At 41.3% G+C, this 23,258-nt stretch overlaps 5 protein-coding genes across 10 annotated transcripts in view; 2 read left to right on the top strand and 3 right to left on the bottom strand.

Annotated features, from left to right (window-relative positions):
• Nucleotides 1–741: 741 nt before the first annotated feature.
• Nucleotides 742–4,961, top strand: LOC139811284 (uncharacterized). Its single transcript, XM_071775465.1, has 11 exons — nt 742–1,798; nt 1,925–2,084; nt 2,174–2,448; nt 2,602–2,786; nt 2,920–3,070; nt 3,147–3,200; nt 3,334–3,505; nt 3,714–4,111; nt 4,271–4,566; nt 4,638–4,745; nt 4,808–4,961. Exons 1-11 carry the CDS (start codon nt 1,715–1,717, stop codon nt 4,941–4,943), a joined length of 2,019 nt encoding a protein of 672 aa, XP_071631566.1. The 5' UTR covers nt 742–1,714; the 3' UTR covers nt 4,944–4,961.
• A 1,495-nt stretch (nt 4,962–6,456) lies between these two features.
• Impl2 (Ecdysone-inducible gene L2) lies at nt 6,457–11,870 on the top strand. Of its 2 annotated transcripts, none has more exons than XM_071776988.1 (7): nt 6,457–8,302; nt 9,984–10,160; nt 10,349–10,416; nt 10,510–10,594; nt 10,700–10,892; nt 10,979–11,292; nt 11,506–11,870. In XM_071776988.1, exons 2-7 carry the CDS (start codon nt 9,984–9,986, stop codon nt 11,521–11,523), a joined length of 855 nt encoding a protein of 284 aa, XP_071633089.1. In that variant the 5' UTR covers nt 6,457–8,302; the 3' UTR covers nt 11,524–11,870. The 2 variants fall into 2 exon arrangements, with proteins under 2 accessions (XP_071633089.1, XP_071633090.1); XM_071776989.1 differs by lacking the exon at nt 6,457–8,302 and adding an exon at nt 8,329–9,417.
• A 401-nt stretch (nt 11,871–12,271) lies between these two features.
• Btk29a (tyrosine-protein kinase Btk) overlaps nt 12,272–23,258 on the bottom strand; it is a 41,673-nt gene continuing 30,686 nt past the window's right edge. For 3 of the 5 annotated variants that reach the window (XM_071776948.1, XM_071776949.1, XM_071776950.1), the window contains 11 exons: nt 16,014–16,075; nt 15,843–15,926; nt 15,645–15,709; nt 15,252–15,317; nt 14,912–15,040; nt 14,588–14,781; nt 14,278–14,449; nt 13,938–14,106; nt 13,717–13,835; nt 13,346–13,598; nt 12,272–13,266 (listed from right to left, as the gene is read on the bottom strand). In XM_071776948.1, coding sequence (XP_071633049.1) covers nt 13,165–13,266; nt 13,346–13,598; nt 13,717–13,835; nt 13,938–14,106; nt 14,278–14,449; nt 14,588–14,781; nt 14,912–15,040; nt 15,252–15,317; nt 15,645–15,709; nt 15,843–15,926; nt 16,014–16,075 — 1,415 coding nt within the window. In that variant the 3' untranslated portion in view covers nt 12,272–13,164. Of the gene's footprint in view, nt 13,267–13,345; nt 13,599–13,716; nt 13,836–13,937; nt 14,107–14,277; nt 14,450–14,587; nt 14,782–14,911; nt 15,041–15,251; nt 15,318–15,644; nt 15,710–15,842; nt 15,927–16,013; nt 16,076–16,961; nt 17,382–17,449; nt 17,590–23,258 lie in introns of those variants that run through there. The other 2 variants (XM_071776951.1, XM_071776952.1) reach the window with 2 other exon arrangements.
• LOC139812268 (uncharacterized) lies at nt 18,464–20,622 on the bottom strand. The gene has a single exon (XM_071776976.1). The coding sequence runs from the start codon at nt 20,235–20,237 to the stop codon at nt 19,206–19,208; it is 1,032 nt and encodes a 343-aa protein (XP_071633077.1). The 5' UTR covers nt 20,238–20,622; the 3' UTR covers nt 18,464–19,205.
• LOC139812264 (uncharacterized) lies at nt 20,774–22,439 on the bottom strand. The gene has a single exon (XM_071776972.1). It carries the CDS (start codon nt 22,378–22,380, stop codon nt 21,313–21,315), a length of 1,068 nt encoding a protein of 355 aa, XP_071633073.1. The 5' UTR covers nt 22,381–22,439; the 3' UTR covers nt 20,774–21,312.

The raw sequence follows: 23,258 nt of genomic DNA on the forward strand, positions 1-23,258 counted from the left end.
TACCTTTTATAATCTGCAATACTCTTTCAAATGCAATTCTTCTTTCTAGGCAACTTTTTCTACAGCAACTATTCTCAACTCTATACATATAAGTTTCCTTATCACATAATAGAAGATATGTTATACTTGTTGAAAAAAATAAATTCCGTTTGGTAAAAAACAGCTGTATTTATTCCATAACATGTAGATAAATTTGTCGACCCGAGAAAAAAATAGGTCAATATTTAATCGCCATATGAAACATTATATATATATATATATATATATATATTAGGGTGAATAAAAAAACCTTTTTTTCATTTATATATAATATATATATATATATATATATATATATATATATATATATATATATATATACATTCAATAATGTACAAAAAAAAGTTTCGGAACGCATTCGTGAAAAACTCCGTTCCGAAACGCATTATAAAAAAGCCGTCCTGCGTTTCGAATGCGTTCCAAAACTTATCAGAAAAATTGCATCACTCTTATCCGATTGCATCGCGTTCCGAAACTCATGGCAAAATGGCGTTTCAATTTCCTTTCCATGCATCTTTCTCTCTCGCTATCTCTATATTAAAATGTATAAATGTACTCTCCTGATAACTATAATGATATCTCAAGTATTCTTCGAAAGACGCATGTTGCAACCACGGTCTATGCAACTACCCGAACGCTCCTCTTATCACATATAAGTACATATTGCTTCTTTGGAAAGAACATCTCGTTAAGGAGAAACTTCAAATGCTTTAACATGTATCTGGAATTAATTATCAACAGCTCCGAAATGTTATCGTATTATTGCAGACTTTTTCTCAAGGACAATCATATCACGAATTTGGACTATGATGTATTCAACCCGGAGAAACAGCTATTTGGGCTTATATATATGTCCCGATATTTAGTTTACATCACGTGCAAAGTTCTCAGTATTGGCAATCGAATATCGGAACGTAGCCTTAATCGCGAAGACATTCCTGAACTATACGCCGAGCGATAGTTCAATAATTGACTGTAATCGTCTGTGGAATGAACTAGCTACCATGCTTGATTATTGATCATTTGTAACAGACAACAGTGGATGCTTTCTAGCAAGGAAACATAAATGGACATAAAATAGTAATATCAAGCTAGAACACAGCTGTGTAAAACTGTTCGTTAGAACATCATTTTATCATAAAAAATGTTGCCATTACAGCAATTCTCGTTTCATAACTAAATGTTAACGATAAACGATGTTTTATCTATTATCAAGCTTGTATATAATATTTTAGAGCACACATTTTCAATTTGATATCATAAGATCTTAATTTTAATTATTTTAATTAGCTTATAGAAGGCCGTGAGAAGAACTATATATAGGTCCCTCTCTGCTGAAAGCTGAAACCGCAATTGACATTTACACACGCAGACACGCATCACACGCTGACACGCATGCGCGAAGAATGTGATGGCACGTCTAATAACACTGTTCACTAACGTGTTTCTGATAAAGGTCACGATAAAGGTGATAAATGAGAGACACAAAATATCTAATCCGCCGTTGCTCTATTACCACAGATAAATGTATACGTCCAGTGATGGGTCTATTTTAAATAAGGAACGAATCAAATCTATATATAGGTGAAATAGTACTTGCTAACCGCAACACGATACCGCATGTAGCATTTAAAAAAAGTGGCATTTTTTTAAATAAAGCAAGGAAGAATAAAAAATGCATGGTATCATTCTTCTCCTATTTATTCTGAGTGTTCAGCCAGATGGAGGATTTTCGGAAAACTGGATATCTCCGTGCGATGTGAGTTACACAACAAGAATTTATACTCGAAAATAAATACGTTCCGTGTATTTTTGTGTATTACATGTATATAATATATATTAGGTACACATATGTATATATATCGTCGTGTATTTTATTTTTCAGTATAAATTCAAACAGAAGTACCCTAAGGATAAAAACATTTCTAACACAACGGTTGGATTTGTCAATTCTACGCACATTATGTATTGCCCCCTTGAAGAGGTTAATAAGTCTGTACACTATGTTTTAAAGTATAGTGACGACGATGAAAGAATCTGGCCCGGTATGTGCTTCTGGAGAATTGAGTAATCAATTTCTAGAATAATTAGATCTAATTGCATTCATTAATTATATTTTTGTCTTTCATCTAAGATATGTTAGAGGTACAGTTTACACCTCCTAAAAGAGAATGCTTCTACGGAGTAGCCTTATTATTTAATCCTTCGATCCAAGATGAAGATGAGTGTTTCGATTATGAGTTTGGTGATAAGTACGACGACTGGCAAGTACACACCCCAGACAAGACTATTGATACGTACGACAACTGGCAAGTACACACCCGAGACAGGACTACGTGTGTTTTCAAGCACGATAATCCATTTGTAGAATATACAACTAGAAATTACACGACAGGCTTCCTGTATGAGGTAATGAACAATGCTAATCTGATATATGTATGAAATGATTATACAAAATGTTGCAAAGTCATATATTGAGCACTAGTGTACACGCAATATCTGTATACACACACACATTAATTTAAAAGGGAAACTTATTTTAAAAATCACAAATAATTCCAGGATAAGATCGGGGTGTTGTTCAACTATATATTTAAAGGATGCTATGTGGTTCGTTTTAACGTAAATCATAATCCGAGATATGTAATGAGCAATCCTGCATTTGCGAACACTACTTATAAACGAAGGGAAGTGCAGGAACTGGACTTCATCTGCAGATATTATGCACGTCCTAATCCTGAGGAAAGGTATAAAGATAAGATAATCCTTCCATTGTAATACATTTCCTATCGGAATATTTTTGACAATGGTATGTTTCTCGAGAAACTTAGAAATGATTTGACGTAAAATTAAATGAAAATTGCATATCTATATTTACAGCAAAATGACGAATTTCACGTTAGATATTACGTTACCGGCAGATACAGGAGTTTCCCTTAAAGTATTTTTGATATCGCAGCGGAATAAAGATCGAAGTAAAGGTTGTTTATGGCAAACGGAACTACCATTATTCGTATGGACAATTGACCTGGTAATATTTAATTATTAAAATGCGCTTTCTTTTCTGTTTTTAGCAGCTGACATTCTTTAAATTTTTATTGTTACAGAGAGTTGATGGTGGATGGAAAAATCTCTCAGATCAATATTGCGATGTGAAATACGTAAATATTATTTTTCTTAGTTATCTTGGATATTATTTTAATCTTGTATATTATTTCAAAGTCATCAAAATATTCATTTTTTATCTATATTCAGATATGTAAATTATATTAAAAAGAAAAAACTTTTAAATAGGTGGAGCCGGGAAAGAGGAGGTATGAGAAGAGAGTAAAATGTAATTTTCTAATAGAAGCGCCAGCTGCAAATTCTTGTTTTGCATACGGTTTGAATGACGAGCGATGTGCGAAAAATACCATATGGAAGCCGGAATCAGGAAGTAAAAGGAAAGCGTGTCTGTGGGTAAAGCGTAAGTATAAATTAAGGATGGACATGTAATATTACATTATACAAGGTAGAATTAATAAGATAATAGTAGCAGTTTTTTTCTAATTGATGTATCGTATCAATTGGCGTATTAGGAATAGTAGCTTAAACTTTGCATGTAAATATTAATTTTGCAAAATAGATTTTTCGTTCAGACACGAAATAATAGTTCTAACAAATTATATTTGTAGACTGCGGACGAACTTACGTACAACACTGGGTATACGAATACCTTCAGACACCGAGAACACTGATACAATCAGACACGTTACTGAGCGCAAGTTCGTACCTGTTGTTGCCAATTATTGCCATTGTATTAATCGTAATGGCAGTAATTGGAATATTATGTTTCCGGCGTTATTTGCGTATTCGAAGGGAGGAAATCAATTTATACGTAAACTCGCAACACGATGATTCCAATTGTCTAAAATCCAACGATCTCGGTATTATTGATGACAGTGAAAAGGAAATCGGTCACGATAATCCTTCGTGCGACAATATCGTACTTCTTTACACCAACAGTTCACCATTTTTCATGGCATTGATGAAAAATTTTCGTAAAACACTTGCCAAGATGTGCTCTTGTCCCGTAAGTTTCGCGCGTTAATAATATATTGTACATATAACACAAAATTCTGAAATTTCTAAAATTAAAGTATCTTTCTCCGTTACAGTTTTCGAATTTATATTATGTGAAGTAATGCAACTTGAATGTTAAGAACGTTTCTCACGATTGTTGTTCTTAAAGGTGCATGACTGGCATGACGGGGCTATATGGAACGAAGTGGCCAAGGTTGGTGCTGTTTCATGGTTTACCGAGTTGCTTAATAATGGATGCCGCGTCGTTTGGATGGATACACCGGCCACGAGATCCGCCGTTATATCAAACTCGAGGAACGACGAGTCGAGCTCGGACAAGCTCAGTAAATATTATGAGATACACGATTTCCGCGATATGGCATTTCGCGTGGTGCTCGAGGTGGCAAAAAGCAAAGTAAACGTAAACGACGTCGAGCGGCAGTACCGCAGGCACTTCATCGTAAGGTGAGCTCCATTATTAGATAATTATTTTCGATATCCAAAGTGCGTAAGTTCAACTATTCGTGACATCGCAGGTTCGAAGGATTAGAGAGCACGGCAAATGTGGACGATCCATTTTTAGATCTCTCCCCTCACGCGCGATATTACATGCCGCAGCATCTCATGCACTTGTGTTCGGACTTGTAAGTATGTCGCGTAATCTCCCCAGTGTTCTGTAAGGAAATTGTAATTGGAACGCTTTCAGGTCGGTGACGAAACCAAAAATTTCAAAATCCAAGATGAAGATAGACGAAGATGTTTACCGTCTTTTCGTACACCAACTTTATAAGTCTCAGACGCAGCAACGCTTAAAATCTATGAAGATTGACTCGACGATATGAAATGACCATTTATTTTAAGATCTCATTATCCAAATCAACGACTGTCCAATGCAACGAGACCTCATTCTTTTTTCTTTAACGTGAAATGTGATTGCGAAAGCACAAATTTGTTGTAATAACAAAGATACTACCTCAAAATGCGTATAAAAATTATATAGGGCAATATATATATATATGTCTACAGGATGTCCTCCGTCAGAACAGAATTAATATTCGCAGCAAATGTAAATCTAGCAATTTATATTTGCTACTTATCTGATTAGTTCTTCAGCGATATTGATGATAAGGATGATTGTTGTCCCGTACTGTTAGGATTAATTGTTTGTAAATCATTGAATTCGATTTCACACAATCGCGCGTAGTTTAAGTTTTAACTGAACTTTACACATTTATTACGTTGACAGAGATGTATATTTGACGTATATATTTATAATATATATATTTTTAATAAAAAAAGACTAGAAAAAACAAAAATCTGTTATTTAATTGATCCGTATGATAACGTTTCTTATTTCGTGCTACCATACGACTTATAAAGATTATTCGTAATTGCTATTGCGATCTAAGAAAATATAGCGTTATCGAAGATGCGATCTTAGTGAAAAATTTGCGATTTATTATTGTTTCGATTTATATTTCCTCCTCTTAACCGCATGCGTTATTTTATATCTCTGCGCACTAATAGAAATGGTTGCCTAGGCATAGGCACGCGTTTAAAAAATCTCAATTAAATCATGCTATAAAGTGAGACCTTGACCTTTATACTTTATGGCACGTGTATCAAAAGCATTCGCAAATGTCACTATATATATATATATATATATATATATATATATATATATATATATATATACATATATATATTACATTATACATATAGGGTGTTTCTACTGTATTGGCACCTAATGGTATATTTTTACAATTAGAATAAACTTTTTTCTGCGCGAAAACGTCGAGTCCGACACCGGCGTTATTCGTCGTGATTTGTCCATCTTTGATGTATTTTTCTACAATTAATTGAGAAACATGATCTTGTCATTTAATCGCACCCTTAAAATCTTAAGCTGGCGCTAGATTATGCGCGATTCGTGGTTCGTGATTCGCGGTTCGCCATTCGCACCCATTCGCCAGCGGAGCGGTTTTTTGACGAAATCAATGAGATGAAATTCATCTTTAGTATTATAGTTTTATAAAAGGACTGGTTCATTTCTAACCGCTAGTTATTTTAAGACTATCAACGCTTGGATGCAGTCGTGTAGGAAAAATCGACTCCAAATTGATAAAAAAATTGATAGCGCCAGGACTAATTTTATATAAAATATAAATATATACATAATATATAATATATTAAATATAATATTTAATAATAACTAATAATAAAAAAATATATATATATATATTAAACATACATATATATATATATTATATACATATATATATATATATATATATATATATATATATATATATATATATATATATGTACACATACAAACACAATTATTTTCAAAATGTAAAATTGTTCCTGCGTGTGAAATATTTTATATAATAAAGATGTATGTGTATATGTATTTATATATCGAGAAACAATAAACTTCAAATAAGGTATCAATATTTGATAAAGTATTAATGGACATGTGACACGCACAAATTATCTCATTCCTCATTCAATGGATTCATCTCATTTAATGGATTCTAATGAACGCACGTTTATTGTTCCACGTGGTCAGGCGCATGTCGTCGGACCGGTCGGGCCTCACACACACATACACACACACACACACACATGTACACATACACACACACACTCGCACGCACACACACTCGCACACACAAATGGACGAGGAGATGTTTTATTTGAAATTGCGCGTAACGAAAGGCCATTTCATGCAATCTGTCACACAAAAGAGTTGTGTCTCGTTCGCGTTGCCTTGAAAGAGAGCTAATTACCGCGGAGGAGTAACGTACACACATTTCCGCGCGAACGGATCGGGACTCTGGAAATATTACGTCCGGCGAATTAATAACGCGTTACATTGCGCGTTTTAACGAGCGGCCGATGAAAACATATATATGTGTTAAAACGGGCCCAACACAATCTCATCCATTGTTGGCCGAGGATAATTTTGTAACTGGCGCCTTTCGGGCACCTTCGCGGCCGGCGCCGTCCGTAAAATTCGTGGTAACGACCTCGATACCGCTGACTAAATCCAAATTTGACGGCACAGCTGTTTTAGCGCGAACGCGACCACTTTCCGGGGTCTCCGGGGCTTCGTCTTCTCATGCGATTGACCGCATATTTCGGATCGCGGACGGATCGGGTTCGCGGACGTTGAGATAAATTTCAGCACGAACGGCGAAATATTACCGCGGCGGCTAATAAAAACGGAGAATACGAATAACGTCGCGCGCGCGTGAATACGAGCATATTGTTCGCGCGTTGGCCGCGTTTATCCTCTCTCAAATGTTATTTTCGCGTAAATTAACTCCGGAACGCGTAGACGCTTCTTCCTTCCGAGAAGGAGCAATGATCGCGAGACGATCCGCGAGGAATGTCCCGAGACGGCACGCATGTCCAAAATCGGGACATAAGATGTATTATGTATGACATAATGTTTAAAAGATGATCCCAAAAGATCGACGTCTTATATATCTCGATCTTGAAACATAGTCCGGATCCCTTCCAAATCAATTAAAAGCCGCGCCCACGTGGATCGCCGGCCGTCGCTCTTAAAAGAAAAAAAGAAAAAAACAGGGAGAAAAGTCGCGGTGAAATAATATAAAAATATTTCCACACGCGAGAGACGGTGGCGGCGGTCCTGGCCGGATAATTGGAGTCATCTTCCTCTCGATACGATCGTTCTTTCAATAAAAGTAATTATCGTGTCGTCCTTTTGAGATAAAAATCGATTCGGGAGGGTGGGGTGAGAGCGAGAGAGCGAGAGAGCGAGCGAGCGAGAGAGAGAGACAGAGAGCGACAGTGCCTAGATGAGGGTGGAGGAAACAAATTGGGGAGATATCTATTACGCGCCGTACAAACGACCGGTGGCGGATAATGAATTCGATTGTTTGCCGGTGGTATTATCGCCCTACTCCCCGATAATAACGGCCAATCGGGTAAAGGGAAGGGCGCCCGCTGTTACATTCGAAATATATAAATGGACCAATAACTGTTACACCGCCGTTCAGTCGGGTCCCTCGATTCACCAGTTGATAAACCGCCGGGCGCCTCTCTTTCCCCCGTATATTTCTTTTTCTTCACACCCCGTCTCCGTCTCTCCGGGGCCCACCGAGCCATCGTCCGCACCGTCCGTCGTCGTCTGGAAAATCGTGACCGCCCATAGTTGCCGCAGCGGAAGGTAAGTCATCCTGGCGTGACTCACACCCCACGCCGGGGGCCACCTGACTTTTCTTCCTTTCCTTCCTTCACCTGCGAACTCGGCCCCGACCTAGACCTGGCCGGAAATCATCTCCCCGGGAGCCGTGACGCGGCGGCGGCGGCGGCGGCGCGCGGCGACGCGACGGTTCCCGGAGAAGAGAAAAGGAGCACGTGGTCGTACCTCCCGAAATAATTAACGGAAGACTTCTCTTCTCCGCGCGGAGGCGATTTATCGGCTCGATACCTCTCCGGCTTTCGGATTCCCTCCGCGTGAATCTTCATATCCGAAATAAACGTGCTTGTTAAAGCGTTCCGGCGTCTCTTCGAGACGACGCGCTTGGGTTTCGCAGAAAATTCATTAAAGGAGCGTAAAAATTCCTTCAATTCGTTTCGTGTAGTTACATAGATATTTTTCCCGACGGAAAACTTTTTCTTACGAATCCCTCGCGAGGATCCAATTTAGATCCCCCAGGTAGAACGTGAAAACTCGTGATGACCATCACGTTGACGTCATCGCGACTTTTTTATTCGTCACTCGAAGATCACTTGAACGTCACTCGAACGTCACTCCGACCTAATCGTGACTCTTTCCGTTCTGCCTGTGGATCCGTTTCGTGGAAAGAAAAAAGAAAATTAAGGCATCGCCGCATCGTAAAGGAACGTGCCTCCGCGCACGTGTCGGTTCCGATCCGCTTTCCCCTCTCCGTCGCAAGAGCGTGGCGGCTAAGCTAAAGGCAAACCAATCCGGGCCGAAACGGCTGATGCAACCGCGGCAAAATCGCGCATCTGTCGCTCTCGCTCTCCATCGCGCGCGCGGAGTACCCTTTTTCTCTTTTAGCCGAGCCGGCCTGACACGCGAGACATCGAGACACGGCTCGATGGTTGAATTAATCTACCCGGCCTATTCGCGCGTTTAACATACGAGGGTGTTCCCTCGCGGCGAGCGCGCGTCTCTGAGTCAGCTCTCTTCCCTCCTTTCGCGAGGAAAGGTATCTGGTAGTTCTCGAGCCGCGAGCGATCGAGGAGGTCTTTTGCCGAGCTATGCGGGGGACGAGCGGACGATAAAAGTTTCCTTCTACTCAGTTAATTTGACAGGTAGAAACCCCGCCCGAACAGATTTTTTTTTTAACGCGAGACGACGTTCGCGGACGGGCTTTGCGATAAACGAATTAATCGGGCTCGCGCTTCGGCAAAAAAGGGTCGTGTCGCGATAGAACGACGGCCCGCGCCTTGACCGCGTTAAGGAAAATCGATTCGGACCGAAGGATTGATGTTCGACTTGGGAGGATCCGTTCGGCGCGAGAGAGACCAACCATATGCTACGCGTGGAAATAATAAGCGACATCCGCGAACGTTTCTTCAGCCGCGAGATCTATGCGAGACCTATGCGTTTCATCATCTATTCCCCCCCTCCCCTCCCCCGACAAAATTCCATCAAATCGGCGTTGATTAATTCGATTAACGCGTTATCCGGTTTGCAAAGTCGCGCCTAAAACAAGCCCGCGTCCTCTGTCCTTCGCTATCTCGGAGAAAATCTCGTAATTTCTCGAAGGCGTGCCCGATAGTTCCGACACGTGCCCGAATCCAGACCACGTCCAGCATCATGTCCAAAATCGGGACTTAAGACGTCTTTAACAACTGTCTCTTTACTCTCTTTCCAGATGCGGCTGTGTCTCTCGAGTCTCGCGCACCTCCTGGTGCTCGTCGCCCTGGCCGACGTGGCCCTCGGAAGCTACTTGACGCTCTTCCTGACGAACGCGTCGTCGCGGGCAAACGCCGATCAATCCGGCACGGCGAACAGAGTGAAATACAACGCCAAGCCGGCTGCCTGGAAAAAGGTATATTCATCGATCGTGCGAACTCAAATTTCGATTTCTCTTTTGTATTTTTTGACATTCGGCTGTCCGGCCTCTCGACTCCGTTTTTTTAGCTCTACGAACCGTTAAGAAACTTTTTCTCCGCTTTACATTTACAAGTCCTTCTCATTTCGTAATATAAGATTTCGTCTGAAACCTTTGATTTTTAGAAAAACTTGAGGACAACGTGGACCAAAATTTTGCAGTATCCGCCAGATTCCATGGAAGTTGCCGTCGGGTAAATATATACATCGATATATAAAGTAACTTTAGTGCGCACACATAGACGCGGAAGAAGTAACGTGATCGCATTCCGCTCGTGTTCATTTAGGAGCCGCGTCGAACTGCATTGCGAGGTAATTGGAAATCCGCCGCCCCAGGTCTATTGGCTAACAGGAAACGAGCCGGAAAGGCAGGTCGGTCTCGTAATTAACGCTTAGAAAGAAATCCATCGGATGATTTATGATAGGCCATTATGTAGCGACGCTCCTTGTTATACCCGTTTATCTTTCCTCTTGCAGAGTCAAGAGCTGCTCGCGGGGTCGCTCCGCTCCGAGGAAGCGAGCGGCGTGTCGACACAATGGGAAGGGCTCAGTCAGGTCTCCTCCACATACGTGATCGATTGCGTCAGAGCTGAGGATCAGGGTCTAAAATACTGTATGTCTTTGTCGAAAAATATAGTCCAAACGGCGGCGACGGCACTCCTGGTCAATAGTAAGCGAGACAATAGACAATATCTCACCGTTGGACCCAACAGACATTGTCCGCGGGATTGTCTGATATCATTGTATTGTCCACAGGTACCAAAGTTGCCGAGTGCAACAAGGAGAGCCAGCCCACCATCACCCTGTACCACTCCTGGCGATTGGCGCTTGAAGGGACTACGGTAATTCTTCCGTGTAGGGTCGTGGGCCAGCCGACGCCCTATCTGTTCTGGATGGACAACTCGGGCAAGACCGTAAGCCCCGCCACGCACGCGAGACACACCGTTCTACCTAGTGGCGACCTGCAGATAACGGATATTAAGTGGGAAGATATGGGTGACTTCACTTGCAAGGTGCAGTCGGGATATACGGAGAAGAGCGTGACCACGTTTCTGTATCCCGTATGTTCCGTACGTACATTAATTAATTTTCGCAACATTATCTGGTATAACTTGTATCTAACGTGTTAAAAACGTATCAATAATTGACGTCGTAAACGATGTCCGATGAGCGGACGTCGTTAACGTGATATTCTCGCGAGATACATCCAATCTAATTAATTCCTTTTTTTTTTAACTGCAAAATAGGGGTATGCATAAATCATTCGTAATTTTTTGTTTCAGGAGGACACGGAAGAGTGACAAGTTCCGTGTAAAAAGGCTTGAAAAGATTCCTGCATTTCCAACGCCTTTTGCTATAAGAATGCATAAGTGACCAAAAAAAACTATTACACTTATTATTTGTCTATAAAAATAGAATGTAATTTAATTAGAAATATTATGTATTAGAGAAAAGTACTTATTTCTTTTTGTTACATTTACGATACCAGTGCTACTTGTCCTCGAAAGCTCGATATTTGAGCGACAGAATCGCTTTTCACGTTGGATCGACGCACAAAAAAAGAAAGTCTTCTCTTGTACTCGCATCGAAGAAAGTTTGTAAACGAATTGAAAACAGTTTTAATAAATGCGACCTTATACCACATCTATACTTTTGTAAGAAATGTTTACTCCCGCTATTTGCCGCAAAAGTGTTGAAATATAGATTTTCGGCAGGCTAACGTTCTTTGGTTTATCGACATCCACACAACGTGTATCTTAAACTATTTTAATTTTATTACATATGCAATTTAATTGTATTTACATTTCGTACAAGGTTTATAATTTATAAATTTGTGATGGAATTTACAATAAGAATTAATTCATTAATTAATGCGAATTATACGTTACTTACCACTCGTGGTTGTCCGTTAACTCCAAATAAGAATTACATTCGATCAGTCCACATCAGAATAAAACGTAAGCTCTTTTTACAGCTTCCACTCCTTCTTCCCGCCTCGCAGTTTCTTATTAGTTATAATGTGAAGTATAAACAGACGGAAAACGCATACTTATTAAATCGGTTTATTAAGCAGAAACAATATTTCCGATTCGAAGTTGTGTCGCTGTTTGTCAAAATGATAATAATAAAAAATGATTTATTCTAAGCGGAATCACAAGTTTGAATATTGCATCTGTTGCAAAGGCCATCAATAAATACTATTGTTCTATATAGAAATGTATTTATGACGATACAGAGTAAAGTCTAAAAATTATATGGGAAAAATAGTATGTGAAACACACGTAGTATCACGCATCCCATTATCGAGTAAAGTCCACGTAACGTACGGAACATCTGTCTAAAAAGATGTTCGGAGATGCACACGGGGTAGGAGTAAGAGGAGAAGGTAAGACGAGAGTGTGGTGAGCGTTAACGCTTTACGAGGGGTTTAGAATCACATCTCCATATTACGGGTACGGCTCTCTAATTAGTGTAATAGTCGCAACGAAGAGTAAGTGTAAATTACTCAATTACACGTACACGCACAGGCGTACACACACTCTTTTTACTCATTTACCTTTAGTGGCTCGTATCGCCTTGCATATTTCGATCCACGGGTGTCCGTAGGAACTGCAAACGTCACACACGTTATTAGTCGAGCTCGAGGATGGTTTTTGTTGACTAGCTTGATGCCCGGGTGTACTCGGCGACGAGGAGCCCTCTCTTTTTGATTTGCACGTGGTCGACGAGAAACGACGAGGGAAATCGATCGTGGAGGGAGGCGGCGGGGAGGCCGGCGCGCGGGTCTTGCGCGACGGCAACGTTGCTGAATTGTACGGCAAATTCGACGTGGGTTGACCGGTGGAGGGCGATCGTTCCGACGACGGCGACGACGATTTCGTCGTCGATCGGATCGACCGGCAGGATGGTGAGGACAGGCGCAGACACCGCAGCAGGTTGAGTCAATCGTTGACCAATCCTTGAGAAACGCTCATCAGCTGCTCCTTCAGAACGCGGAAGGACGGTCGCACTTCCGGACTGTGTGCCCAGCACTTACGCATCACCTGAAATTCGAATCGATTTATGATTCTGTACACCGTGAGACGCGCGATCGAGAACGGAAGGAAAAAACGCTAAATTTACCTCGTATACTTCCTTGAAACACGCCTTAGGTCGTTCCAGGATGATTCCTCGCTGCACCCGCTCGACGACTTCCGTATTCTTTAGGCGACCGTAAGGCATCTTTCCGCACGTGAATACTTCCCACATAAGTACTCCGTATGCCCACACATCCGACTTCGAGCTGAAGCGCGTGTAGTTTAGCACTTCCGGCGGCGCCCACTTAATGGGAAATTTAGTGCCACCGCTACTGGTATACTGATCGTCGAGTACGTACCTGGAAATATTCACAATCGTTTAAAGCTTCAATACTCACTTATGTATCTTCTGTTTTCATTAATCCTTCTAATTTCGTAAAATGTAAGGATATAAAGGTATAAAATAAAGTGGTTTACCTAGCTAAACCAAAATCTGCAACTTTTACTACATTTTCCGATCCCACCAGACAGTTACGTGCTGCAAGATCTCTGTGTATATAGTTATGCCTCTCTAAATATGCCATTCCTTTGCAAACCTGCACGAAGAAATACAATTATCATGAAAAATTCAGAAAACCTCGTTTGTATTATCTTGACAGCCACACGTTTTACCGTCTGCAGGACGGAATTTGCATTACCTGTATACACATATCTAACAAGAGGCCAACGTTTGCACCTAATGAGGTTTCGTGACGGCGGAGGTAGTTGAGGAGAGATCCATGTCGCATGTATTCCGTGACAATGTATATTGGCCTATCTTTACTGCAAACGCCGTATAGCTGGACTAGGTTTTGATGTTGCAGTTTTCTGGAATTTAAACGAATAAAACTCGTTATAATAAACGTATTTTAATTAGATCTACCGATATTACTTAGAGAACAAGTTGTACAGTTTTTTTATTTAATTAGAGAACAATTCCAGTCGAGCGCTTGATTGTTCATCGAAGGGCTCGATACGGAAACTAGATTGGAGACTTACGTCATTACTTTAGCTTCTTCTATAAAGTCGTCCTCGGACATGGTTCCCTCTTTCATCATCTTCACGGCAACGTCGATGGAGCCGCGCCACTTTCCTCTCCGCACGACTCCAAATTGACCGGACCCGAGCTCCTCCAGCAAATGTAATTCCGCCGGGTCAATCTCCCATTTGTCTGTGAAAAAGTCATCCGCCGTTATGTGACGTCGTATAGCCGAGAGAGACCGTTCCTATGTACTCCATGTGCGCGTTTTATATATTTCACACATATTAAGGAATAGGAGAAAGTTGCACATATACAAATTTTACGAACCGTGACTGAGGCCGGCGGTCGGGGGCACGGGACGATCGCAGGGGCTGGTCTTCAATCGACTGGCCAGACCGCCGCTGTTGTGTCTATGGTAATTAACCAGATCGGGAATGGAGCCGCAGCAGTGTTTTTCCGATAAATAAAATTCTCCGCGGGTATTCTGTTTGATGTGGTAATGCTTCACGTGGGGATGTGGCCTGTGGCAGAACGGAAAATCATAAATTATCGAAAAGCGAGGCGGCCGCTACGCCGAAGACGCGAGACAATTTAAGAGTTAAAGCCAGTCGGCGGAAGCCACTTGTAATCGTCTCGATAGTATTAACTTACACTTTCGTGTAAAGAGAAAGCGTGTAAAGCCCTTTCGTCGAGGAGTTACGAACGACAAAACAGCCCTCCTTATCTTCTTGCTTCAGCAGCGACTCGGCGCGTTGTCTTGACATATCACCTACGTACCATCTACAACAGCAAGTGGAACCATTTTTTTTATCTTTATCACGTGCGAGTACCTTGCGATTTATGTGAAGTCTCTGTCAGAACTCTGTTCTGGTGGAAAAACGGTTGGCTGATAATTCGAAAAATGGGGAGAGGCAACAAGGCGTTATCGAATCCGCAAGATACCAAATTCAATGATTTGTAGGAAAAGAAAGATTATATACGGCGGACTTACTCGTATTTCTGTAGGCCCAACAGCTCCTTCTCTTTAACGTAGTTGCTGGGAATATAGCCGATCGATCTGCAATTAAATGCGCGCCGTATGACTTTCTGCAAACCCGTTTTTCACCGCGCGTACACGTATTTTGCCGCATAAGTAAACAATCCGGCTATTCACGAATAATCGTCGCTAATTATACAAGAGTACTACTGAGATTACTGTTTGCGCACCGTACAACCGATTATTTTTTCACGATTGAACGCCGGTTGATCGCCGCCACCGCGACGTAAGCGTGAGATAAAAAAAAACTATAGATAAACGTCGCGGGTCGTTCGTCGTAAAGAAGTTTCGAAAGAGTTAAATATCGCGAAGCAATTTTTAAAGCTTGTTTTGGGAGGAATTATGTACCCATTCTCGTCCTTAACTTTCCACCAGTGCTCCTGGGAATCGTCCAAGACCTCGTACTCTGCACCCTGGACTCATAAAAATAGAGACAATAAATATTCTGCGTTTAATTCAATATGTTATATGCAATATTATATATATTATAATAATTTGTAACTTTTTCTCTCTTTATAATATTTATTACTGGCGCTTCGTCTTTACCTTCTCGAGAGACAAATCGCCGCCTTCGATGGCTCGGAAAGGATACAGTGCCACCACAACTTTCGCCCGCAGCATTATCTTTTCCTGCGAGACAAAATTAATTTACGTGGATTACGTAAAAAAAATCACCAAGAGCGAGGAAGTTTCCATTTCAACGGAACGTGGACTTACCTTCGCTTTGGAGGATGGCGTGCCGGGTGTACCACCTGGCATTATCGGGGTCGAGGGCGTTCCTGTAAAAAAGAAAAAAAAAGAAATAAGAGCGAGCGGAAGATTTAGTATTATTTTGACGTGACATTTTGATCTCTTTAGGGGGCATTCCAGGTCTTATTGCACATATTTTCAAGAATTTTTTTGTCATAGTAAATAATGTATTGAAATATCTCGAAACTGTTATATATTATCTCACATATATTAAAGTACATAAAAAAAAATTTTTTTTTCTTATTTATGGCGACAAATATAAGAGTATAGCCCATAGAAATCTGGTTGACATGATATCTCGAGTTAGAAACGTCTGAAACAAAAAATTCAAACGGGATATTAAAATATAAGTAAGTGGCTATAACTGGTAGTAAAATTAAACATTTTGGGTAAAAAGAAACAAAAGGGCGGACTTTTTTAGTTGCAAAAAACTGCAAGATATTCGTCGAGATATTCAAAAGTCCGCCATTTTGTTTCTTTTTACCCAAAATGTTTAATTTTACTACCGGCTATAGCTACTTATACTTATATTTTAATATCCCGTTTGAATTTTTTGTTTCAGACGTTTCTAACTCGAGATATCATGTCAACCAGATTTCTATGGGCTACCCTTACATTTGTCGCCATAAAGAAGAAAAAAAAATTTTTTTTATGTACTTCAATATATGTGAGATAATATATAAAAGTTTCGAGATATTTCAATACATTCTACTATGACAAAAAATTCTTGAAAATATGTGCAATAAGACCTAGAATGCCCCCTTTATTACGCGAGTCACTTCTTTTTCAAATAACGCTTTAAGCACGCCACATTTTTCACGTTTATTCGCAAACGATCGTTCTTCACGTATTATCGCGTCAAAATAATTGTCGCAACAAATAAGAGTTTCTGACGATTTTGCAGCTAATAATTACTATTTTATCAAAACGCGTCCGTCGTTCGATTTCACAGAAAAGAGGACCGGGGCGCGTTCCTCCCCGCATGGCAACGCACGGCTGGAGCTAAGCGGAACATCTCGACCGACGAGACGGCACCACGCCGGACTGACAGCACACCAAACCGGTGGACGCGGAAGAACGATACCACGAGAGAGCAGTCTCCACCCTGTCTAGACAAAATCAATGCGACCTCAAACCTCCTACATCCCCTCCCTGGCTACATCCTCTCTTCAGCACCGCGTCCTGCGTTTCGCACGTGCACGCTCGTCGCGTGCCCTGCAGCTGCGTGCGCGCCGCATCCACCGCTGGTGCGCGCAAATGCCGCAAATATATTACACACCCACCGTGCGAAATCTATAAACTCTGCGCGAGGAATTGGTGGCTTCTAATTGAACTGCCGGCACGAAGTTCGTGTGTGGACGATCTGATATTTTATTACGAAAGCGCTCTCTCGAGCAACGAACCCTTAATACGCTGTTGCTTAAGCCGCGGTGAATCAGCCTCCCTCGTCGCGTGACATCTTGTATTTCAGAATGCTCGTTTCCTTCGAGCGGCCCTTCTTTTCTCCCTTTCTGTCCCTCCTTCTGGCCGAGATTTATTACCCGGAGGCAATCCCGCGGCAACGCGAGTAGAGGCTTCCGCTTGAGAGTTTCTCTTTGCGAAAAATATTTGGAGTATCTTCGCCATGCTCGGGCAGTTCTCTGCCCGTTGGAAAAAAAAATTTCCCGTGCAGACGGAATGCTGTGTACCTTTTTGTACGGGGGCAAAGGTAGAATTAAGGGAAAAGGAGATTCACTCGTTGGAAATACTCCGTGCGAGGAGTCGGTACATGTAATATTTTAATCCTTCAGCTTTAATTCCGCTCTACGTATTCCCGAAGTCTATTTCTCGGTTTATCACGCCCAGGATAAAGGAAATGAAATAAAGCGAATATGTGAGAGATGCTCCATCGAGCGACGAGATTAACCGAGGGAAGAGATATTTCTCCTTTAAAAAGAGCCGTTAATTTTTCGCACAATGATACCCCTCGAATTTTGCGCGCAATTTCTCGGTGAATGGGGTAGCACAGATTCGCGGAGAAGCTTTTACAGGAGGCGACGGTAGAATCTCAAGGAGGATATCTCGGTAATGAAAGTCTCGCCGGGACACAAGGCCCCGCGACGTGAAAAGAGGGTAACAAAATCCGCCGGAGGCGACGCGCGTCTCTTCTCGGTGCATCTCCGAAAATATTCCGACTTTCGCAGAAATTCAATAAGTGGGAGAGCCTTAAAAAGGAGAGACGGTAAGGTAAACGTCACGTCTGAAATAGCGACGTCGTGATATTGAATCCGACTCTCAACATTGATTCAGATATATATATATATATATATATATATATATATATATATATATATATAAATAAAACGCGAAGTATTGTTAAGTGAAGAAATATCTCGGTGCAATACCACCTGCGTTTACATCGTCTCTCTTCTCCGTATATGTCTTCAGCGAGACATTGCTGCACGTATCTCGGCGAAAAAATCGTTGTAGGTTTACTTAACGTTTATCCACGAGCTGAGTCAGAATCTCATTAATTTTGGCACGTTTTTCAATATAAGGTATATAAATTATATTATAACAGAATAATACATAAAATCGCGATCAAAGCATATATTTTCTTCTTTCCAATACTGCGAAAGAATTCAACGCTGATAAAAGGACAACTCTTGACACTTTAAATTTTATTAAATTTTTTTAATACGATATAGTACACCCCATTCACTACTATAAAGTACAGTAAACAGTAACTCTGTCCAGTTCGCAATAGTTAAAATATTAACGTTTAAAACTTTTCGTGGGCGTAACTATTTATGCACACGACACAACAAAAATACATTCCATAATAATTAATCTTCCGTGTCGAAACCTTCAATTTGTACACTATCAATATTATAGTTACAATACACGTTTTTGGATGGTATTTATCACAGAAACATTTAAAACACACTATTAATTTGCACCAAGCACATTTTATGAATGCAACTTCTTTGCATAAACATAATTCATTTATTATTAATATCGAAAAAAACATTTTTAACATTAATATTTCATAAATTATTGCGCATTGAACAGAGTTACTATATACTCTGTACCAGTGAATGGAGTGTAATATATTGTAATATATTAAAAATTTAGCAAAATTCAAGGGTAGATTGCCCCTTGCGATATATAAATAGATCCCTAAAGTTTCGTAATAACAGTGACGTGTGGGAGGCCGCTGATCTTGTCGATTTCGAAGTTGTTGCCGCCGAAGTAGAGATACCGTAATTTGACGGAATCAGCGAAAGTGCCGTTATCTATCGCGCGGATATTATTGTCGGCCAGCACGATATCTTTTAGATTGGAGAGTCCTGTAAAAGTGCCGACTACAATGTGAGACAGTTTATTTTCGTCCAGTCGCAGTAGTTCCAGCTGAGACAGCTCCCGGAACGTTCCCGGCTCTAGAACGCTGATCTCGTTCTGTTGAAGATAGAGTCTCTTCAGACCGACCAAGTCACGGAGAAGCAACCTGGAGACGCTCGTTATCCGATTGTCATTTAAGTAGAGATACTGCAGCTTGTTCAAACCTCGAAAGGCACCGCTCGGTAATCCTTCTAGCCGATTGTAGCCCAAGTCGAGGCTATTCAATCCGGTTAACCCGGCGAAGGAACCCGGCGCGACGCGGGAGATTTTATTGCTGTTGAGCCACATGTACAACAGTCTGGGATTGAGATTCGAGAAAGATTTCGTCTCGACTGCCTCGATATCGTTTTGACCCAGGTCGAGAATTATCAAGCTTGACAGCCCGGCGAACGAGTCCCTCGGTATCGAACCGATCTTGTTGAAGACCAACGACAAGTACCGTAGGTGTCCCAATTCCGCGAACAAGTGCTTCGACAACGATACCACATTGCTGTCTAAAAGGAGGATCTTCAAGTTGGGCAAACCGCGAAAGGATCTCCTCTTCAGCACGGATATCCGGTTTCCTTGAGACAGGAGCAAGATCGTCGCCGTCACGTTTTTGAAAGCGTCCTCTCGAATCTCCAGGAGGTCTAGGTCGCTGAAGTCCAAGCGGAATTTCTTGAAACGACGTTGCATGACTTCGACGAGGATTCCCTTATAGTGGCAGACCTTGTAACCATTGACGTTTTGGCAGGTCGGCTCTTTCACCTCCGACGAGGCTCTCGTCAAGAGAAGCAGGATAAAGACTTGCGAAAAAAGCAGAAGAAACATCGCCGAAAGAGACCAAAAGAAGCCGACGCGCCTAACTGAGTGATACGAATGCAACTGTAATTATGTGTTCTGTATCCCGTGGAGAGTTAGCGATTAGATAGCGCAGCGTGACTTTTGGCATTGATTATCGTCACTTGCCGAGATACTATCGACTGCATTCTTGGAAGTAGTAGAGTCAATTACGAAATGTCAAAGTTGAAGAAATAGGAGATGCGTAATTTTGATTCACGGACGACGATGACGACGATGCGAAGATAAATATCTCGTGGTTATTAAATGCTGGACTTGACGTTTTTCTCCAGTATCAACATATACCGACCGACCGAGCGGCTTCTTCGGAGTAAATCAAAGGATGCGAATCATCACGAATTGCGCAATCTTGCGCTACCTTTAATCGTACGAGCAATGGAAGAGACCTCGCTGGAGGAGCAGATCAATTGGCTGACCGAATGCGATATCGCTACGGATGATTCGCTTTATTTTCTATGTTAGCATGATCGATTTAATCATAACATCGAATATGATAACGCATGAAGTTGCGATTAAAAAATTTATTTATTTATTTCTTATGTCGGGAAGCATTCAACGCTGAGAAGAAGATAACCAACCTTTGACCTCTTCAATTTTTATGTTACACTACACCCCATTCACTGATATAAGTTATACTAACTCTGTCCAATGCGCAATAGTTTATAAAATTGTTTAAAAATTTTCCTGTCCGTAATTGTTTACATACACAGCAACAAAAATACATTCCATGACAATTAATCTTCTTTCAATTTGTGCACTATCGATTATGATCACAATCTGTACATGTTTTCAAAGAATATCTATCATAGAAACATTTAAGACATATTACTAATTTGCACATTTTATGAATGCGACTTCTTTGCATAAGCATAGTTTATTTATTATTAATATCGAAAAAAACATTTTCAACATTAATATTTCATAAATTATTGCGCATTGAACAGAGTTACTATCATCTGTATCAGAGAATGGAATGTATTGTAATATATAAAAAATTTAGCAAAATTCAAGGATTGATTGCCCCTTGCGATATATAAATAGATCCCTAAAGTTTCGTAATAACAGTGACGTGTGGGAGGCCGCTGACCTCCTTGTCGATTTCGAAGTTGTTGCCATCGAAGGAGAGATATCGCAGTTTGACGAGATCAGCGAAAGTGCCATTGTCCACCGTGTGGATGCCATTGTCGCACAGCTTGATGTCTTCCAGATTGGAGAGTCCGGCAAAAGTACCGACTACAATGTGAAACAGTTTGTTTCCGCTCAGGTCCAGTTGTTTCAGCTGAGACAGATCCCTGAACGTATCCGGCTCGAGAGCGCTGATCTCGTTCTGCTGAAGATGGAGTCTCTCCAGACCGACCAAGTCGCGAAAGAGCGATCTGGAGACGCTTGTTATCCGATTGTCACTTAAGTCAAGATCCTCCAGATTGTTCAATCCTCGAAAGGTACAGCTCGGCAAGTCCTCTAACCGATTGTCGTTCAAATAGAGACAATTCAGTTCGGTTAACCCGGCAAAGGAATCCGGCGCGACGCGAGAGATTTTATTGCTGTTGAGCCAAAGGTAAAACAGTCCGGGATTAAGATTTGAGAAAGATTCCGCTTCGATCGTTTCGATATCGTTGTGACCTAGGTCAAGCCAAATCAGGCTTGACAAGCCGGCGAACGAATCCTTCGGTATCGAATTGATCTTGTTGGATTCCAAATACAGCATCTCCAGGTGTCTCAAATCCGCGAACAAGTACCCCGATAACGGTACCACATTGCTGTCCAAGTCGAGGCTCTTCAAGTTGGGCAAACCGCGAAAGGATTCTCTCTTCAGCACGGATATCAGGTTGCCCCGATTCAGATACAACTGCGTCGCCGACACGTTCTTGAAGGCGTTCTCTCGAATCGTCAAGAGGTTCAGGTTGTTGAGGTCCAATAAGGACAATTGGTCAAAACGGCTTTGCATAACTTCGACGAGGACCCCCTTGTAATGGCAAACGTTGTAACCAAAACGTTGTAACGTTGTAACGTTGCCGTTGTCCTGGCAGGTCGGGTCCTTCACCTCCGACGAGGCCCTCGCCGAGAGAAACAGGATAACGACTTGCGAAAAGAGCGGAAGAAACCGCGACATGGCGAGAGAGTTCGAATCAGTCGACGCGCCTAACTGAGTGACACGGACGCAACTGCAATTACGGGTTTTATATCTCGTGGAGAGTTAGCGATTAGATAGCGCAGCGTGGCTTTTGGCATTGATTATCGTCACTTGCTGAGAAACTAGCGCGACTGCATTCTTAGAAGAGGAGTCGATTATGAAGTGTGAAAGTTGCAAATATTAAAAAAGTGTGGTTCACAGACGACGACGACGACGACGACGACGCGACAATAAACTCGTATTATTAAATGCTGAACTTGGCGTTTCTCCCCAGAATCGACCTGTACCAGATTTAAAAAAAAAAAATTATTTCGGTAGCGTCAAAACGCCTGAATTAATCGCATCAATTAAAATGAGCGCGCAGCTGAATATCTTGCATTAAACGCGGCCCTTAATAATCGCAAGTCCGCTTTTAGCAAACCGCGCGCATTACCGATGGCAGGTTATTCGCCACTGATTGTCTGTAACGAGCGGTAGAAAGTACGTAATAGTCCAGTGAGCACCCGGGACGAGTGAGGCGATCACGGAAAGTGGAGTGAAACGGTAGAAAAATAATACTCGTTGTATAAGAACTATATAAGAACGCGAGCATCTCCGAGATGGATAATCCGTTTTGATATACGTTTTACCCGAGGCAATTCGTATTTTTCAATAATTCCACGTTATACATATTTGTCATTGTACACACGTGCGTTATTAAATGTTTACCAACGTAAATAAATTCTCCCCTCAAAAAGTGCAGCGTGTGTTTATCTCACGCTGCGCTGCGCTTTTACCGTCAAAGTTTAAAATCGTGTTAATTCCAAGACCTCTAAAAGATTAGGATTAGAAGATCCGCGGTTGATCTTGAATTTTCC

This window comes from Temnothorax longispinosus, chromosome 4 (assembly GCF_030848805.1).
Source record: "Temnothorax longispinosus isolate EJ_2023e chromosome 4, Tlon_JGU_v1, whole genome shotgun sequence".
Lineage (NCBI taxonomy): Eukaryota > Metazoa > Arthropoda > Insecta > Hymenoptera > Formicidae > Temnothorax > Temnothorax longispinosus.